The sequence below is a fragment of the Cetorhinus maximus genome, chromosome 1, assembly GCF_964194155.1.
Source record: "Cetorhinus maximus chromosome 1, sCetMax3.hap1.1, whole genome shotgun sequence".
Taxonomy (NCBI): Eukaryota; Metazoa; Chordata; class Chondrichthyes; order Lamniformes; family Cetorhinidae; genus Cetorhinus; species Cetorhinus maximus.
In genome coordinates this window covers 244,924,169-244,942,608 of record NC_135879.1, presented here as the reverse complement: position 1 = coordinate 244,942,608, position 18,440 = coordinate 244,924,169, and the positions used below count along the sequence as shown (strand labels likewise).

Sequence of the window (18,440 nt, the reverse complement as noted above, 5' to 3'; positions counted from 1 at the left end):
AGCGGCGGCGCTGTCTGAGGTCTAGGCCCTGTCCCCTGCCCGCCAGCGGCGGCGGTGTCTGTGGAGGTCTCAGGCCCTGTCCCCTCCCCGCCAGAACTGGCGCTGTCTATGGAGGTCTCTACCCTGTCCCCTGCCCGCCAGAGGCGGCGCTGTCTCTGGATGTCTCGGGCCCTGTCCCCTCCCCGCCAGCGGCGGCGCTGACTCTGGAGGTCTCGGGCCGCCGGCTCTCCGCCCCCCTTTCTCGCTGCTGTCCCAGGGCGGCTGTGGGTGTTTATTCCCGTCCAGTGCCAGGCCCTGGGCCCCGGGCAGCAGGATGTGGTTCCTCTACCTCCTCAGCTGGCTCTCGCTGCTGCTACAGGTCGCCTTTGTCACGCTGGGAATCGGTAAGTGACCGGCCCCCCCGCCGGCAGCGGCTCATTCCACCCGGGCGACGGGCCGGGGCCTCTCCCAAGGCCTGGGCCTAGTGAACAGGCGCTTCCCCCGGGTTTTCTGGCAATGCTGGTGTGCCTGAGGCCGGCGAGCCCGTTACCATGGCTCCCGGTGGAGGCGGGAGACATTTTACCTCCAACTGGGGCAACAGTGGGGGGAGGGGATCAGCCAACGTAGCCAGGGAGCTGCCAGCCAATCACAGAGCTTGGTGCATCGGGGCGGGAGCGGCCCAGCCAATCAGCAGTTCCCGCACATCGGGCAGTGGGCGCAGAGCCAATGGGGGCGCTCCGGATGCCGGGCAGGAAGCAGTGTGCCCAATCAGGGGTCCCATTGGTCATTAGGTAGGGGGAAGGGAACCAATCAGAGAGTTCTGTGGGCGCTTTTCATCCAATCAGAGAGGTTTCTGGTCAGGGCGCTAACTATGCAATGGGGGAATTGGTCAAAGTCAACAGGAGTGAGTGAGAGGGACAGAGACAGGTCCCTGTGCTCAGCCTGTCTCACTGTGAACAGGAGTGAGTGAGAGGGACAGGGACAGGTCCCTGTGCTCAGCCTGTCTCACTGTGAACAGGAGTGAGTGAGAGGGACAGGGACAGGTCCCTGTGCTCAGTCTGTCTCACTGTGAACTGGAGTGAGTGAGAGGGACAGAGACAGGTCCCTGTGCTCAGTCTGTCTCACTGTGAACAGGAGTGAGTGAGAGGGACAGAGACAGGTCCCTGTGCTCAGTCTGTCTCACTGTGAACAGGAGTGAGTGAGAGGGACAGGGACAGGTCCCTGTGCTCAGTCTGTCTCACTGTGAACAGGAGTGAGTGACAGGGACAGGGACAGGTCCCTGTGCTCAGCCTGTCTCACTGTGAACAGGAGTGAGTGAGAGGGACAGAGACAGGTCCCTGTGCTCAGTCTGTCTCACTGTGAACTGGAGTGAGTGAGAGGGACAGAGACAGGTCCCTGTGCTCAGTCTGTCTCACTGTGAACAGGAGTGAGTGAGAGGGACAGGGACAGGTCCCTGTGCTCAGTCTGTCTCACTGTGAACAGGAGTGAGTGAGAGGGACAGGGACAGGTCCCTGTGCTCAGTCTCTCTCACTGTGAACAGGAGTGAGTTAAAGGGGAGGGACCGTATTTGAATGCGGAGGCTGGTGGGGTGATAAGTGAGGATAGGGGGAACCCAATCATGGCTCAGGGAGGGAGAGGAAGGTGTGAGGGCCGAGGTGTGGGAGACAGGTTGGATACACTGAGAGCCCTGTCAACCACAGGAAGCAGGACATGAGGAGCTGTCGCTCAGTTCCACATAGCCCACAAAAAGACAGGTATAACTGGGGCCCATGCGGGTACACCTTTTATTTGGAGGAAGTGAGACAAGTTAAGGTAGAAATTGTTCAGTGAGAGACCAAGTTCAGCCAGACGGAGGAGAGTAGTGGTGGATGGGGATTGTTCGGGCCTCTGTTCAAGGAAGAAGCTATGGGCCCTCAGACCATCCCGGTGGGGGATAGAGGTGTAGAGGGATTGGACGCCCATGGTGAAGAGGAGACGGTTAGGGCCAGGGAACATTCCTTGATCCCGTCCTACTCAGGTCCCCTCCCACCACTTTTTTCGGTACATTGATGACTGTTTCGGTGCTGCTTCATGCTCTTGTCTGGACCTGGAAAAATTTATCAATTTTGCTTCCAATCTCCACCCCTCCATCATTTTCACATGGTCCATTTCTGACACTTCCCTTCCCTTCCTTGACCTCTCTGCCTCCATTCCTGGTGATAGACTATCCACCAATAACCATTACAAGCCTACCGACTCCCACAGCTACCTCGACTACAGCTCCTCACACCCCGCTTCCTGTAAGGACTCCATCCCATTCTCTCAGTTCCTTCGCCTCCATCGCATCTGTTCTGATGATGCCACCTTCAAAAACAGTTCCTCTGACATGTCCTCCTCCTTCCTTAACCGAGGTTTTCCACCCACGGTGGTTGACAGGGCCCTCAACCGTGTCCGGCCCATCTCCCGCACATCCGCCCTCACACCTTCCTCTCCTTCCCAGAACCATGATAGGGTCCCCCTTGTCCTCACTTATCACCCCACCAGCCTCCGCATTCAAAGGATCATCCTCCGCTATTTGCGCCAACTCCAGCATGATGCCACCACCAAACACATCTTCCCTTCACTCCCCCCCCGGTGGCATTCCACAGGGATCGTTCCCTCCGGGACACCCTGGTCCACTCCTCCATCACCCTCTACACCACGGCACCTTCCCATGCAACCGCAGAAGGTGCAACACCTGCCCCTTTACTTCCCCCCTCCTCACCATCCAAGGGCCCAAACACTCCTTTCAAGTGAAGCAGCATTTCACTTGCACTTCCCTCAATTTAGTCTCCTGCATTCGCTGCTCCCAATGCGGTTTCCTCTACATTGGAGAGACCAAACGCAGACTGGGTGACCGCTTTGCGGAACACCTTCGGTCTGTCCGCAAGCATGACCCAGACCTCCCTGTCGCTTGCCATTTTAACACTCCACCCTGTTCTCATGCCCACATGTCCATTCTTGGCCTGCTGCAATGTTCCAGTGAAGCTCAACGCAAACTGGAGGAACAGCACCTCATCTTCCGACTAGGCACTTTACAGCCTGCCGGGCTGAATATTGAGCTCAACAACTTTAGATCATGAATTCTCTCCTTCGTATTTACTCCATTTTTATCCATTTTTTAAATACAATTTTTTTCTATTATTATTCCACCCCCTCCCCCCCAGGGCCATCTGTCACTTGTTTCTATGTTGTTCTTTCACAGAGTGCTGACTCATGTTCTGCTAGTCACACATTCTGCTATCTTGCCTTAATGCCACTATCAGCACCTTCATTAGCCCCTTACCGCTACCATTAACGCTCCCTTTGACTTGCGTCCGTGACATCTTTGTCAGTCTCTCCTGAGCTTCCACCTATTCCTCATCTTCTGTTTTGCTCCACCTCCCCCTTAAACAGTATAAAATTCATCACTTTCTACTTCTCTGTAGCTCTGAAGAAGAGTCATACGGACTCGAAACGTTAACTCTATCTCTCTCTCCTTAGAGGCTGCCTAACCTGCTGAGTTTTCCCAGCGTTTTCTGTTTCTATGTCAGATTTCCAGCATCAGCAGTGTTTTGCTTTTCTGTCCTTGTTCAAGGTCTTGGTGAGACCACATCTGGGGTTCTGTGGACAGTTTTGGTCGTCTTATCTGAAAGATAATTGTGCTAGAAGCAGTTCAGAGAAGGTTCACTGGCCTCATTTCTGGGATAAAGGGGTTAACTTATGAAGAAAGGTTGAACAGGTTAGGCCTATACCCAATGGAGTTTAGAAGAACGAGAGGTGATCTTATTGAAACATGTAAGGTCCTGAGGGGACTTGATAGGGTGGGTACCCAGAGGGTGTTTGCTCTTGTGGGAGAGACTAGAACTCAGGACAGTTTAAGAATAAGAGGTCTACCATTTGAGACAGAGTTGAGAAGTTTTTTCTCTCAAAAGGGTTGTTAGTCTGTGGAATTCTCTACCCCTGAGAGCAGTGGAGGCTGGGTCATTGCATTTATTCAAGACCGAGGGTCGGTGCTGAGGGAGCGCCGCACTGTGGGAGGGTCAGTACTGAGGGAGCGCCGCACTGTGGGAGGGTCAGTGCTGAGGGAGTGCTGCACTGTGGGAGGGTCAGTACTGAGGGAGCGCCGCACTGTGGGAGGGTCAGTGCTGAGGGAGCGCTGCACTGTCGGAGGGTCAGTGCTGAGGGAGCGCCGCACTGTCGGAGGGTCAGTACTGAGGGAGCGCTGCACTGTCGGAGGGTCGGTGCTGAGGGAGTGCTGCACTGTGGGAGGGTCAGTACTGAGGGAGTGCTGCACTGTCGGAGGGTCGGTGCTGAGGGAGCGCCGCACTGTGGGAGGGTCAGTGCTGAGGGAGCGCCGCACTGTGGGAGGGTCAGTGCTGAGGGAGCGCCGCACTGTGGGAGGGTCAGTGCTGAGGGAGTGCCGCACAGTCGGAGGGTCAGTACTGAGGGAGTGCTGCACTATCGGAGGGTCAGTACTGAGGGAGAGTGTGGGGCAGTGGGATTAGTTTGGGATTGATACAGGGATATGGGGAGAGAGTGGGGCATTGGGATTAGTTTGGGATTGATACAGGGATGTGGGGAGAGAGTGGGGCAGTGGGATTAGTTTGGGATTGATACAGGAATGTGGGGAGAGAGTGGGGCAGTGGGATTAGTTTGGGATTGATACAGGGATGTGGGGAGAGAGTGGGGCAGTGGGATTAGTTTGGGATTGATACAGGGATGTGGGGAGAGAGTGGAGCAGTGAACCACAAAGAGTTGTTGATGTGACTAATATAGATTCATTTCACTGGAGGCTAGATAAACAGTCTGAGTTAGATGTCAGCCGCATTTTAGTCACACTTCTGTCCTTTTCTCTCTGTCCACCTCCTCTTCCTTTCTCTGCTTCTTTCACTGGACTGTTGCCAGTGTGTAATGTGTGTGTCTCTCTTTATCAACAGCTGCTGGCTTATACTATCTCGCAGAATTAATCGAAGAATATACTGTCATTACCAGCCGCATCATCAAGTACATGATATGGGTGAGTTTCACTGGCTGGGCCAGCATTTATTGCCCATCCTTAATTACCCTTGAGAAGGTGGTGGTGAGCTGCCTTCTTGAACCGCTGCAGTCCATGTGGTGTAGGTACACCCACAGTGCTGTTAGGGAGGGAGTTCCAGGATTTTGACCCAGTGACAGTGAAGGAACGGCCGATATATTTCCAACAGGATGGTGAGTGACTTGGAGGGGAATTTCCAGGTGGTGGTGTTCCCATCTATCTGCTGCCCTTGATCTTCTAGATGGTAGTGGTCTTGGGTTTGGAAGGTGCTGTTGAAGGAGCCTTGGTAAATTCCTGCAGTGCACCTTGTGGATGGTACACACTGCTGCTACTGTGTGTCGGTGGTGGTGGAGGGAGGAGCTGCTTTGCTGCATGTGACTCGGGAGTTGGGGGGTGAGCAGGAGTGGGGCTGTGAGCAGGGAGAGGGTGCTAGAGGCGCTTTGTTTAAACTGGGATTGAAGGCTGCTGCACAGGCAGGGTAACTGGGGTTCTGCGGCCTGATGACCGTGATGCAATCAATGCACAATGGGTACGGTAGTTATGTTGCTAGACCAGTAATCCAGAGACTTGAGTTGAAATCCAGCATTGCTGTTTGAAAATTAGGATTCATATCAAAAAATTCTGGGAATTAACAAGTTGCTCTCCGTTAAACTGACCATGAAGCTGTGGGATTGTTGGTAAAACCCCAAACCGTAGCAAAAGCTCCCCAAAGTCTATCGCTTCACACATCTCCACATTGAACTCTCTTTGCTTATTTCACCATCCTGTCTGTCATCCTGCAGCCCATAACTATCCTCATCACTATCCATCAAGTTGCCAAGTTTCATACCATCTGCAAGCTTTATAATGCTGATCCTTAGACGGGTCCAGATGATTTATAAAGATTGCAAAGAGTAATGGACCCAAAACTGACCCTTGACCGCCTCCCATCTGGAAAAACACCCATTCAACATGATCCTCTGCTCCCTGCCAGTTGAATCAATTCCGTATCGATACTGCCACTTGCCTCTTAATTCCATGAGGCTTTTAGCTTCTCAACAGGCCTCCTGTGTGACACCTTGTCAGATGACTTCCAGGAGTCTGTACTGTGTATACAAAATGGACTGCATTACCTTAATTAACCTTATTGGTTAACCTCATCGCAGAATTCAGTCATGAATAGAGAGCTCTTATTGATTATCAATACTTAGTATTGATGTATCATTATGGATGCTGAGTCCTAATGAAAGACCTGCAATGTTATCTCTGTTTATAGAGTCATAGAGGTCTACAGCACAGAAAAAGGCCCTTCAGCCCATTGAGTCTGCACTGGTCAAACAAGTACCTAATTATTCTAGCCCTGTTTTCCAGCACTAGGCCCATAGCCTGTATGCCTTAGCATCGCAAGTGCACATCCAAATACTTCTTAAATGTTATGAGGCTCTCTGCCTCTACCACCCTTTCAGGCAGAGTTCCAGATTCCCACCACCCTCTGGGTGAAAAAATTCTTCCTCACATCCCCTCTAAGCCTCCTGCCCCTTACCTTAATTCAATGCCCCCTGGTTATTGATCCCTCCACCAAGGGGAAAAGCTCCTTCCTGTCTACCCTATCAATGCCCCTCATAATTTTATACACCTCAATTATGTCCCCCTCAATCTCCTTTGCTCCAGGGAAAATAACCCCAGTCTATCCAATCTCTCCTCATAACTAAAACTCTCCAGCCCAGGCAACATCCTGGTAAATCTCCTCTGCACTCTCTCTAGTGCAATCACATCCTTCCTATAATGCAGATTCCAGAACTGCATGCAATACTCCAGTTGTGGCCTAACCAGGGTTTTATACAATTTCAGCATAACCTCCCTGCTCTTATATTCTATGCCTCGGCTAATAAAGGCAAGTATCCAATATGCCTTCTTAACCACCCTTATCTACCTGTCCCACTACCTTAAAGGACCGGTGGACATGCACACCAACGTCCCTTTGATCCTTGGTACTACCCAGGGTCCCCCCATTCATCGTGTATTCCTGTGCCTTGTTTGTCCTGCCCAAGTGCATCACCTCACACTTATCCGGATTAAATTCCATTTGCCGCTGACCAGCCCGTCTATATCCTCCTGTAATCTAAGGCTATCCTCCTCACTATTTACCACCCCACCAATTTTCGAGTCATCCGCGAACTTACTGACCAATCCTCCTACATTCAAGTCTAAATTGTTGATATATACCACAAACAGCAAGGGACCCAACACCGATCCCTGTGGAACCCCACTGGACACAGGCATCCAGTCACAAAAACACCCCTCGACCATCACCCTCTGCTTCCTGCCACTCAGCCAATTCTGGATCCAAATTGCCTTGGATCCCATGGGCTCTTACTTTCGTTATCAGTCTCCCATGCGGGACATTATCAAAAGCCTTGCTGAAGTCCAAGTAGACTGCGTCAAATGCATTGCCCTCATCTACATACCTGGTCACCTCTTCGAAAAATTCAATCAAATTGGTCAGACATGACCTCCCCTTAACAAAACCATGCTGACTGCCCTTGATTAATCCCTGCCTCTCCAAGTGTAGATTTATTCTGTCCCTCAGAATTGCTTCCAATAGTTTCCCCACCACTGAGGTTAGACTGACTGGCCTGTAGTTCCCTGGTTTATCCCTTCCTCCCTTCTTAAATGATGGTACCACACTGGCTGTCCTCCAGTCCTCTGGCACCTCTCCTGTGGCCAGAGAGGTATTGAAAATTATTGCCAGCGCCCCTGCTACCTCCTCCCTTGCCTCACTCAACAGCCTGGGATACATTTCATCTGGGCCTGAAGATTTATCTACTTTTAAGCCTGCCACTTAGAACCTCCTCCCTTTCTACGCTAATTTCTTTAATTATATCACAGTCCTTCTGCCTGATTTCCATACCCACGTCGTCCCTCTCACTTGTGAACACCAACACAAAGTATTCATTTAGAACCCTACCTACGTCTTCCGGCTCCACACACAAATTACCACTATGGTCCTTAATGGGCCCTACTCTTCCCCTAGTTATCCTCTTACTCTCAATGTACTTGTAAACTAACTTTGGATTTTCCTTTATTTTACCTGCCAATGTTTTTTCATGCCCCCTTTTTGCTCTCCTAATTTTCTTTTTAAGTTCCTCCCTACACATTATATACTCCTCTAGGGCTTCCGCTGTTTTGAGCCCTTGTTATCTCCCATAAGCCTGCCTTTTTCTCTTTATCCAATCCTGTATATCCCTCAACATCCAGAGTTCCCTGAATTTGTTGGTACCAACCTTTGTTTACTGGAATATGTTGGCCCTGTACTCTCCCTATTTTCTTCTTGAATGAGTCCCACTGCTCTGACGCAGATTTACCTAAAAGTAGCTGCTCCCAGTCTACTCTGGCCAAGTCATATCTGATCTTATTAAAATTGGCCTTCCCCCAATTTAGAACTCTGATTTCTGGCCCATCCTTGTCCTTTTCCATAACAACCTTGAATCTAACGGAGTTATGATCACTATCTGCAAAATGCTCCCCCATTGATACCTCTACCACTTGCCCGGCTTTATTCCCTAAAATTAAGTCCAGGACCACCCCCTCTCTTGTAGGACCTTCTACGTACTGGCTTAAAAAGCTCTCCTGGATGCATTTTAAGAATTTTACTCCCTCTAAACCTATCACACTATGACTAACCCAGTTAATGTTGGGGAAGTTGAAATCCCCCACTATTACTACCCTACTATTTTTACACTTCTCTGAAATTTACCTACATATCTGCTCTTCTATTTCTATCTAACTGTTTGGGGGCCTATAGTACACTCCCAACAATGTGATTGCTCCTTTTTTGTTTTTAAGTTCTACTCATATGGCTTTATTTGAGGAGCCTTCTAAGATGTCATCCCTCTTTACTGCTGTAATTGAGTCCATGATCAATATTGCGATACCCCCTCCACTTTTACCTCCTTCCCTGTCTCACCTGAAGACCCTATACCCTGGAATATTGAGCTGCCAATCCTGCCCCTCTCTCAACCATGTCTCTGTGACAGCAATGACATCGTACTTCCATGTGTTAATTTGTGCCCTCAACTCATCTGCCTTATTCGTCAAACTCCTTGCATTAAAATAAATACCATCCAACCTTGCCTCAACTGGCCTATAATTTCTATGCCTTCCAGACTCACTTGCTCTCTCTCCTAATTTTGGCTGTACATCTCCCCCTGCTGAACCTCCTCTCAGGATCCCACCCCCCTGCCAAGTTAGTTTAAACTCTCCCCAACAGCACTAGCAAACCTCCCCGCAAGGATGTTGGTCCCATTCCGTTTCAGGTGCAACCCGTCCACCTTGTACAGGTCCCAATTGAGGTGTCAGCTGTGGCTCAGTCCATAGCACCCTCGCCTTTGAATCAGAAGGTTGTGGGTTCATGTCCCACTCCCGGAAACCAAGAACTGTGATTGTACTCAAAAGAGTTGCAATCTGTGACTGTTGATAACTCGAAAGAATTTTTTTTTTGTACAGGTCCCACCACCCCCAGAAATGGTCCCTATGTCCCAGAAATCTAAAGCCCTCTCTCCTGCACCATCTCTCCAGCCACACATTCATCTGGACTAACCTCCTATTTCTATTCTCACTAGCACGTGGCACCGGAAGTAATCCAGAGATTACTTACTACTTTTGAGGTCCTGTTTTTTAATCTGCTTGATAGCTCCCTAAATTCTGCTTGCAGGACCTCATCTCTCTTTCTACCTATGTTGTTGCTACCAATATGTGCCACAATCTCTGTCTGTTTGCCCTCCCCCTTCAGAATGTCCTGCAGCCGCTCAGTGACATCCTTGACCCTGGCAGCAGGGAGGCAACATACCATCCTGGAGTCACGTCTACAGCCGCAGAAACGCCTGTCTGTTCCCCTTACTATCGAGTCTCCTACCACTATTGCTCTTCCCCTCTTTTTCCTCCCCCCCTGTGCAGCTGAACCACTCACAGTGCCATGAGCGTGGCTGCACTCCCCAGAGGAACCGTCACTCTCACCGTTTTCCAACACAGAGAAACGGTTCTCGAGTGAGATGCACCCTGGGGATTTCCTGACTACCTGCCTGATACCTTTCTTCTGTCTGATGGTCACCTATTCCCTCTCTGTCTGCACTTCCGTAAGCTGTGGGGTGACCACATCTAAAAACGTGCTATCCACGATACTCTCAGCCTCGCGGATGCACCTCAGTGCCTCCAGCTGCCGCTCAAACTCCGAAACTCGGAGCTCAAGTAGCTGCAGCTGGTGGCACTTACTGCACACGTGGTTAGTATCAAAATACAACAGCAAAAGCCTTGTCCTAGGTAGAAGCACAATCTCAGTAACTACCTTGTGATTGTTCCCCAGGTACCATTGTCAATATGGGACATAAAACCTCTACAATTTCTGTACGCGGGGAGTCTTCTCTTGTTCCTTTACACAGTGAAGCTTATGGAGCCTGATTTAACCCAATCATTACCTCACCATTATTTGAATGGCCCAATTGTAAAAGATGTCCCTTATCCATCTGCCCACCCAAGCCTGGTCAGACCTCTAAAATTTGGAGAGAGTTTGATAGGGTAGACGTAGAGAAGATATTTCCATTTGAGAGGACCAGGGTCAGGAGCCATCAATATAAGACCGTCACTGATAAATCCAACCGGGAATTCAGGAGAAAGCTCTTTACCCAGAGAGCGTAACTCCCTATCACAGGTAACAGTTAAGGCAAATAGCAGACATGAGGGAGAAGGGAATAAAAGGATTTGTTGATAGGGTGAGAGGAGCTCATGTGGAATCTGAAGACTGACACAGATCTTTTGACTGGAAAGCTTTGTTTCTGTTCTGTAGACAAGGATGTGATTCTGTTTCCTCGTTAAAGGTGATACATATAAATGAAAGTTGTTGTCCATCTTCAATTCTCTTTCTTGGCTCCTCAGTTCTCCACCGGAGTGCTGGTTGGTCTCTACCTCTTTGAGAATTTTCCTGCGTTAATGATTGGAGTCGGACTCTTCACAAACCTCGTCTACTTTGGCCTATTGCAAACGTTTCCATACATCCTGCTCACGTCACCCAATTTTATACTATCCTGTGGTAAGTCACTTCCCATCGCTTACTGGCTGACCCTGTGTACTTCATTGTCAATTCACTCCTCAAGATGTGCCTGGGGCCTGGATTTTTTAATAATCATTCATGGGATGTGGGCTTCGCTGGCTGGACCAGCATTTATTGCCCATCCCTAGTTGCCCTTGAGAAGGTGGTGGTGAGCTGCTGCCTTGAACCGCTGCAGTCCATGTGGTGTAGGTACATCCACAGTGCTGTTAGGGAGGGAGTTCCAGGATTTTGACCCAGTGACAGTGAAGGAACGGTGATATATTTCCAAGTCAGGATGGTGAGTGACTTGGAGGGGAACTTCCAGGTGGTGGTGTTCCCATGTGTCTGCTGCCCTTGTCCTTCTAGATGGTAGTGGTCGTGGGTTTGGAAGGTGCTGCCTAAGGAACATTGTTGAGTTTCTGCAGTGCATCTTGTAGATGGTACACACTGCTGCTCGATCTGACCCCCCCCCTCACCCCCTCCCCCACCACTCGATCTGACCCCCCCCCCCTCACCCCCTCCCCCACCGCTCGATCTGACCCCCCCCTCACCCCCTCCCCCACCACTCGATCTGACCCCCCCCCACCACTCGATCTGACCCCCCCCTCACCCCCTCCCCCACTGCTCGATCTGACCCCCCCCCCTCACCCCCTCCCCCACCACTCAATCTGACCCCCCCCCCTCACCCCCTCCCCCACCACTCGATCTGACCCCCCCCTCACCCCCTCCCCCACCGCTCGATCTGACCCCCCCCCTCACCCTCTCCCCCACCACTCGATCTGACCCCCCCCTCACCCCCTCCCCCACCACTCGATCTGACCCCCCCCCCTCACCCCCTCCCCCACCACTCGATCTGACCCCCCCCCCCTCACCCCCTCCCCCACCACTCGATCTGACCCACCCCTCACCCCCTCCCCCACCACTCGATCTGACCCACCCCTCACCCCCTCCCCCACCACTCGATCTGACCCACCCCTCACCCCCTCCCCCACCACTCGATCTGACCCACCCCTCCCCCACCACTCGATCTGACCCACCCCTCCCCCACCACTCGATCTGACCCACCCCTCCCCCACCACTCGATCTGACCCACCCCTCCCCCACCACTCGATCTGACCCCCCCCCTCACCCCCTCCCCCACCACTCGATCTGACCCACCCCTCCCCCACCGCTCGATCTGACCCACCCCTCCCCCACCACTCGATCTGACCCCCCCCCCTCACCCCCTCCCCCACCACTCGATCTGACCCACCCCTCCCCCACCACTCGATCTGACCCCCCCCCCTCACCCCCTCCCCCACCGCTCGATCTGACCCCCCCCCCCCTCAACATCCAACCTACTCCACACACCCTCCTCCCCACCCACCCCCTCATCACTCTGTCCGCCCCTCCCCTCACCCCCCAGCCCCACCACTCGGCCAGCCCATCTTCTCTCCTGACTCTCTGTCTGGCCCGGTGCTCCTCCTCCTCACCCCCCCAATCACCTGGTTCGCCCCCCCCCCCCCCCCGCCTCACCCGGTCTGCCCTGCCCTCACTCTGCCTCCATGCCTCGGTCTGCCCCTTCTCTTCCCTCACTGCTTCATTCTAATAATACACAACAATGGATACTCCCCCACGATTACTGTGCTCCAGGTTTACCCAGTGTTTAATTGCTGGCTTTGCGATTGTGTATATTATTTAATGTACTGAATGTGGTCTGTGTGTGGAGGCTGATGGGGATTTTACTTATTTCCCACAGTGCTGGTGGTCTGTAACCATTACCTGGCATTTCAACACTTTGCTGAGGAATACTACCCCTTCGCTGAGGTAAGGTTGTGTGATCAGATAAAATCAACATGGTTTAACGACAGGGAAAATGTGTTTGACAGATTTATTAGTTTTTTGAAGACGTAACCTAGGGGGAGTAAGGGGAACCAGTAGATGTGCCATACTTGGATTTCCAAAAGCCATTCGATAAGTTACCTCACAAGCTAAGGGTTGATGGAGTTGTGGGTAATATATTAGCATGTGTAGAGGATTAGTTATTGGACAGGAAATCAAAAGTGGGCATAAATGGGGCACATTTAAGCCAGCAAGGGTATGACTAGTGGGGTGCCACAAGGATCAGTGCTGGGGCCTCAGCTATTTACAATTAAATTAATTAGTCAAAGACATTGAGAGTAATTTATCTTAAGTTTGCTGATGATACAAAGCTGGGTGGGAATGGAAGCTGTGAGGAGGACACGGAGAGGCTGAAGAGAGATATGGACAGGTCAAGTGAGTGGGCACCAAGGCGGGGGAAGTGTGAGGTTATTCACTTTGGTCATAAGAATAGAAAAGCAGAATATTATTTAAAAGATGTAAACTTGTAAATGTTGATGTTCAGAGAGACTTGGGTGCACTCATACAAGGAGCACAGAAGATTAGCATGTTGGTACAAGCCAGCAATTAGGAAGGCAAACGGCATGTTGACCTTTATTGCCAAGGGGATTGGATTACAGGAATAAAGAAGTCTTGCTACAACTGTACAGGGTTTTGGTGAGACCACATCTGGAATACTGTGGGCAGTTTTGAACTCCACATTTAAGAAGGATATACTAGCATTGGAGGTGTTACAGTGAAGGTCCACTATACTAGTCCCTGGGATGAGGGGGTTGTCCTATGATGAGAGGCTGAGTAAATTGGACCTGTACTCTGTGGAGGTGACCCCATTGAAACCTATAAGATTCTGAGGGGGTTTGATTAGGGTGAACGCTGGTCGGGGAATCTAAAACACGGGGGCACAGCCTCAGGATAAGATGCCGATCATTTAGGACTGAGGTGAGGAGAAATTACTTCACTCAAAGGTTGCGAATCTTTGGAAATCTCTAACCCAGAGGGTTGTGGATGCTCCATCACTGAATATATTTAAGGCTGGGTTGGACAGAATTTTGGTCTCTCGGGGAATTAAGGGATATGGGGAGTGGGCGGGAAAAAGGAGTTGAAGCCCAAGATCAGCCATGATCATATTGAATGGCGGAGCAGGCTTGACAGTCTGTGTGGTCTACTCCTCCTTTTCTTACATTCTTATGTGGGCGGCAGTGTCTGTCTGTCAGCTTTATTGTGACATTGAATGAAGCGGCTGAATTGATTTGCAATCATTCCCCTCTAACAACGGAGACTATTGAGTCACTTGGGTAGTGGGGTGTGGGGGGAGCAGTTTGCCAGCGGGATGGAAGGGGGAACTCTCTTGGTTACTTACTGTTTGGTTACCAGGTTAATCGTTTGGTTATTCAGTTATCTCATTCTTCTGTGTTCTGTCAGGTACTGGCTTACTTCACACTCTGCCTGTGGATAACCCCTTTCTCCTTCTTCGTATCCCTGTCTGCCGGTGAGAACGTCCTTCCATCCACAATTCAGCATGGAGGTAAGTGTGGGCAACTCACCTCATTCAACACTGTCGGCGTGTTGGTGATTTGTTGAATTAGTTTGAGTTGAATGGTAGGTTTAGCACATTAGTTTGTGGGGTGAGTGGTAGCTTGGCGGGTTGGTTTGTGGGGTGAGCGGTAGCTTGGCGGGTTGGTTTGGGTTGAGTGGTAGCTTGGCGGGTTGGTTTGTGGGGTGAGCGGTAGCTTGGCGGGTTGGTTTGTGGGGTGAGCGGTAGCTTGGCGTGTTGGTTTGTGGGGTGAACGGTAGCTTGGCGGGTTGGTTTGTGGGGTGAACGGTAGCTTGGCGGGTTGGTTTGTGGGGTGAACGGTAGCTTGGCGGGTTGGTTTGTGGGGTGAGCGGTAGCTTGGCGGGTTGGTTTGTGGGGTGAGCGGTAGCTTGGCGGGTTGGTTTGTGGGGTGAACGGTAGCTTGGCGCGTTGGTTTGTGGGGTGAACGGTGGCTTGGCGCGTTGGTTTGTGGGGTGAATGGTAGCTTGGCGCGTTGGTTTGTGGGGTGAATGGTAGCTTGGCGGGTTGGTTTGTGGGTTGAGCGGTAGCTTGTCTGGTTGGTTTGTGGGATGAAGGGTAGCTTGGCGGGTTGGTTTGTGGGTTGAGTGGTAGCTTGGCGGGTTGGTTTGGGTTGAGCGGTAGCTTGACGGGTTGGTTTGTGGGATGAAGGGTAGCTTGGCGGGTTGGTTTGTGGGGTGAGCGGTAGCTTGGCGGGTTGGTTTGTGGGATGAAGGGTAGCTTGGCGGGTTGGTTTGTGGGGTGAGTGGTAGCTTGGCGGGTTGGTTTGGGTTGAGCGGTAGCTTGACGGGTTGGTTTGTGGGTTGAGCGATAGCTTGGTGGGTTGGTTTGGGTTGAGCGGTAGCTTGGTGGGTTGGTTTGGCTTGAGCGGTAGCTTGGCGGGTTGGTTTGGGTTGAGTGGTAGCTTGGCGGGTTGGTTTGTGGTGTGAACGGTAGCTTGGCGGGTTGGTTTGTGGTGTGAACGGTAGCTTGGCGGGTTGGTTTGTGGTGTGAACGGTAGCTTGGCGGGTTGGTTTGTGGTGTGAACGGTAGCTTGGCGGGTTGGTTTGGGTTGAGTGGTAGCTTGACGGGTTGGTTTGTGGGCTGAGCGGTAGCTTGGCGGGTGGTTTGTGGGGTGGACGGTAGCTTGGCGGGTTGGTTTGTGGTGTGAACGGTAGCTTGGCGGGTTGGTTTGGCTTGAGCGGAAGCTTGGCGGGTTGGTTTGTGGGGTGAACGGTAGCTTGGCGCGTTGGTTTGGCTTGAGCGGAAGCTTGGCGGGTTGGTTTGTGGGGTGAACGGTAGCTTGGCGGGTTGGTTTGTGGGGTGAACGGTAGCTTGGCGGGTTGGTTTGGGTTGAGTGGAAGCTTGGCGGGTTGGTTTGTGGGGTGAACGGTAGCTTGGCGGGTTGGTTTGTGGGTTGAGCGGTAGCATGACGGGTTGGTTTGTGGGCTGAGCGGTAGCTTGGCGGGTTGGTTTGTGGGGTGAACGGTAGCTTGGCGGGTTGGTTTGTGGGTTGAGCGGTAGCTTGTCTGGTTGGTTTGTGGGATGAAGGGTAGCTTGGCGGGTTGGTTTGTGGGTTGAGTGGTAGCTTGGCGGGTTGGTTTGGGTTGAGCGGTAGCTTGACGGGTTGGTTTGTGGGATGAAGGGTAGCTTGGCGGGTTGGTTTGTGGGGTGAGCGGTAGCTTGGCGGGTTGGTTTGTGGGATGAAGGGTAGCTTGGCGGGTTGGTTTGTGGGGTGAGTGGTAGCTTGGCGGGTTGGTTTGGGTTGAGCGGTAGCTTGACGGGTTGGTTTGTGGGTTGAGCGATAGCTTGGTGGGTTGGTTTGGGTTGAGCGGTAGCTTGGTGGGTTGGTTTGGCTTGAGCGGTAGCTTGGCGGGTTGGTTTGGGTTGAGTGGTAGCTTGGCGGGTTGGTTTGTGGTGTGAACGGTAGCTTGGCGGGTTGGTTTGTGGTGTGAACGGTAGCTTGGCGGGTTGGTTTGTGGTGTGAACGGTAGCTTGGCGGGTTGGTTTGTGGTGTGAACGGTAGCTTGGCGGGTTGGTTTGGGTTGAGTGGTAGCTTGACGGGTTGGTTTGTGGGCTGAGCGGTAGCTTGGCGGGTGGTTTGTGGGGTGGACGGTAGCTTGGCGGGTTGGTTTGTGGTGTGAACGGTAGCTTGGCGGGTTGGTTTGGCTTGAGCGGAAGCTTGGCGGGTTGGTTTGTGGGGTGAACGGTAGCTTGGCGCGTTGGTTTGGCTTGAGCGGAAGCTTGGCGGGTTGGTTTGTGGGGTGAACGGTAGCTTGGCGGGTTGGTTTGTGGGGTGAACGGTAGCTTGGCGGGTTGGTTTGGGTTGAGTGGAAGCTTGGCGGGTTGGTTTGTGGGGTGAACGGTAGCTTGGCGGGTTGGTTTGTGGGTTGAGCGGTAGCATGACGGGTTGGTTTGTGGGCTGAGCGGTAGCTTGGCGGGTTGGTTTGTGGGGTGAACGGTAGCTTGGCGGGTTGGTTTGTGGGGTGAACGGTAGCTTGGCGGGTTGGTTTGTGGGGTGAGCGGTAGCTTGGCGGGTTGGTTTGCGGGGTGAGCGGTAGCTTGGCGGGTTGGTTTGTGGGGTGAAAGGTAGCTTGGCGGATTGGTTTGGGTTGAGCGGTAGCTTGGCGGGTTGGTTTGGGTTGAGCGGTAGCTTGGCGGGTTGGTTTGTGGGGTGAACGGTAGCTTGGTGGGTTGGTTTGGGTTGAGCGGTAGCTTGGCGGGTTGGTTTGGGTTGAGCAGTAACTTGGCGGGTTGGTTTGTGGGGTGAACGGTAGCTTGGCGGGTTGGTTTGTGGGGTGAAAGGTAGCTTGGCGGATTGGTTTGGGTTGAGCGGTAGGTTGGTGGGTTGGTTTGTGGGGTGAACGGTAGCTTGGTGGGTTGGTTTGTGGGGTGAACAGTAACTGGGCGGGTTGGTTTGTTTTGAGCGGTTGCTTGGCGGGTTGGTTTGAGAGGTGAATGGTTGGTTTAAGATTTCCTTGATTTTCCACAGACGACGTTGTGTCGAACTACTTCACGAAGGGTAAAAGGAGTAAGAGATCGGGAATTTTGGTGATCTTCACCTTCATCAAAGAGGCAATCCTGCCCAGTCGGCAGAAGATATACTGACAACCACCAAGTGTGTACGTTCACGAGCACTAACAGAACTGATGGAGCGGTTGGAGGAGGGTTGAGCAGAGAGCCCAAAAGACTTAGTAACATGGAGGATGACGAGCTCCTGTCTTGGACTTGAATTTGGAATTACTTCTTGATTTTTTTTTTTGTCCTTTTAATGGTCCCTCCTCCCAGAAGGAATATCGTTTGAAGATGATTTTAAATGCATTATTTTTGCACAGATTTTGGAATTTAAAAGGACTTCAAACAACAAAATACAAATCTTGTTCCATTTGGAGAGGACTCAGTCGAAGCCCCCCACGCGGTGTACTCAATGTAATCGTTGCCATTTTATAATGGAGTGGATGATTGCTGTATATGGTCATTGATGCTTCCAGTAAATTGTTCAGTTTAACGCATGTTTCATTTCAGTTCTACTTAAAAGTCAGTGTCTCTCTCCCTCGGCTCCTTGCATAAATAGCTGTCTGCACCTGCTTTCTGTTAAATTTGTGCTTTCCGATCGGCAGAACTTGCCTTCTGCTGGGCGAGGCAGACACTCCAAGGAAGCAATATTAACATTATCGAGACACAGTCAGTGACAGGACTCTGGGGAGAGGGGTTGCTGAGTGACAGGACGAGGGAGCTGGATTAACATCAGTAGAGATACAGTCGGTAACACAGGGTGCTGGGGGGAGAGGGGTTACTGAGTGACAGTGTGAGGGAGCTGGATTAACATCAGTAGAGATACAGTCGGTAACACAGGTCGCTGGGGGGAGAGGGGTTACTGAGTGACAGTGTGAGGGAGCTGGATTAACATCAGTAGAGATACAGTCAGTAACACAGGATATTAGGGGAGAGGCGTTACTGAGTGACAGTGT

The 18,440-nt window shown here is 51.7% G+C and overlaps 1 protein-coding gene across 1 annotated transcript; it reads left to right on the top strand.

Moving 5' to 3' along the window:
- Positions 1-230: 230 nt before the first annotated feature.
- tex261 (testis expressed 261) lies at positions 231-17,977 on the top strand. The gene is made up of 6 exons (XM_078555075.1): positions 231-383; positions 4,917-4,996; positions 10,925-11,078; positions 12,817-12,884; positions 14,361-14,463; positions 17,462-17,977. The coding sequence occupies exons 1-6, from the start codon at positions 314-316 to the stop codon at positions 17,575-17,577; spliced, it is 591 nt and encodes a 196-aa protein (XP_078411201.1). The 5' UTR covers positions 231-313; the 3' UTR covers positions 17,578-17,977.
- Positions 17,978-18,440: the final 463 nt, after the last annotated feature.

What these genes read in the sequence shown, in the direction of transcription:
- tex261 (XM_078555075.1), top strand. Translation starts at nt 314, where the DNA reads ATGTGGTTCCTCTACCTCCTCAGCTGGCTCTCGCTGCTGCTACAGGTC. An exon ending in CTTTGTCACGCTGGGAATCG is followed by an intron (nt 384 to 4,916) that starts GTAAGTGACCGG and finishes CTTTATCAACAG; the next exon opens with CTGCTGGCTTATACTATCTC. An exon ending in CAATTTTATACTATCCTGTG is followed by an intron (nt 11,079 to 12,816) that starts GTAAGTCACTTC and finishes TATTTCCCACAG; the next exon opens with TGCTGGTGGTCTGTAACCAT.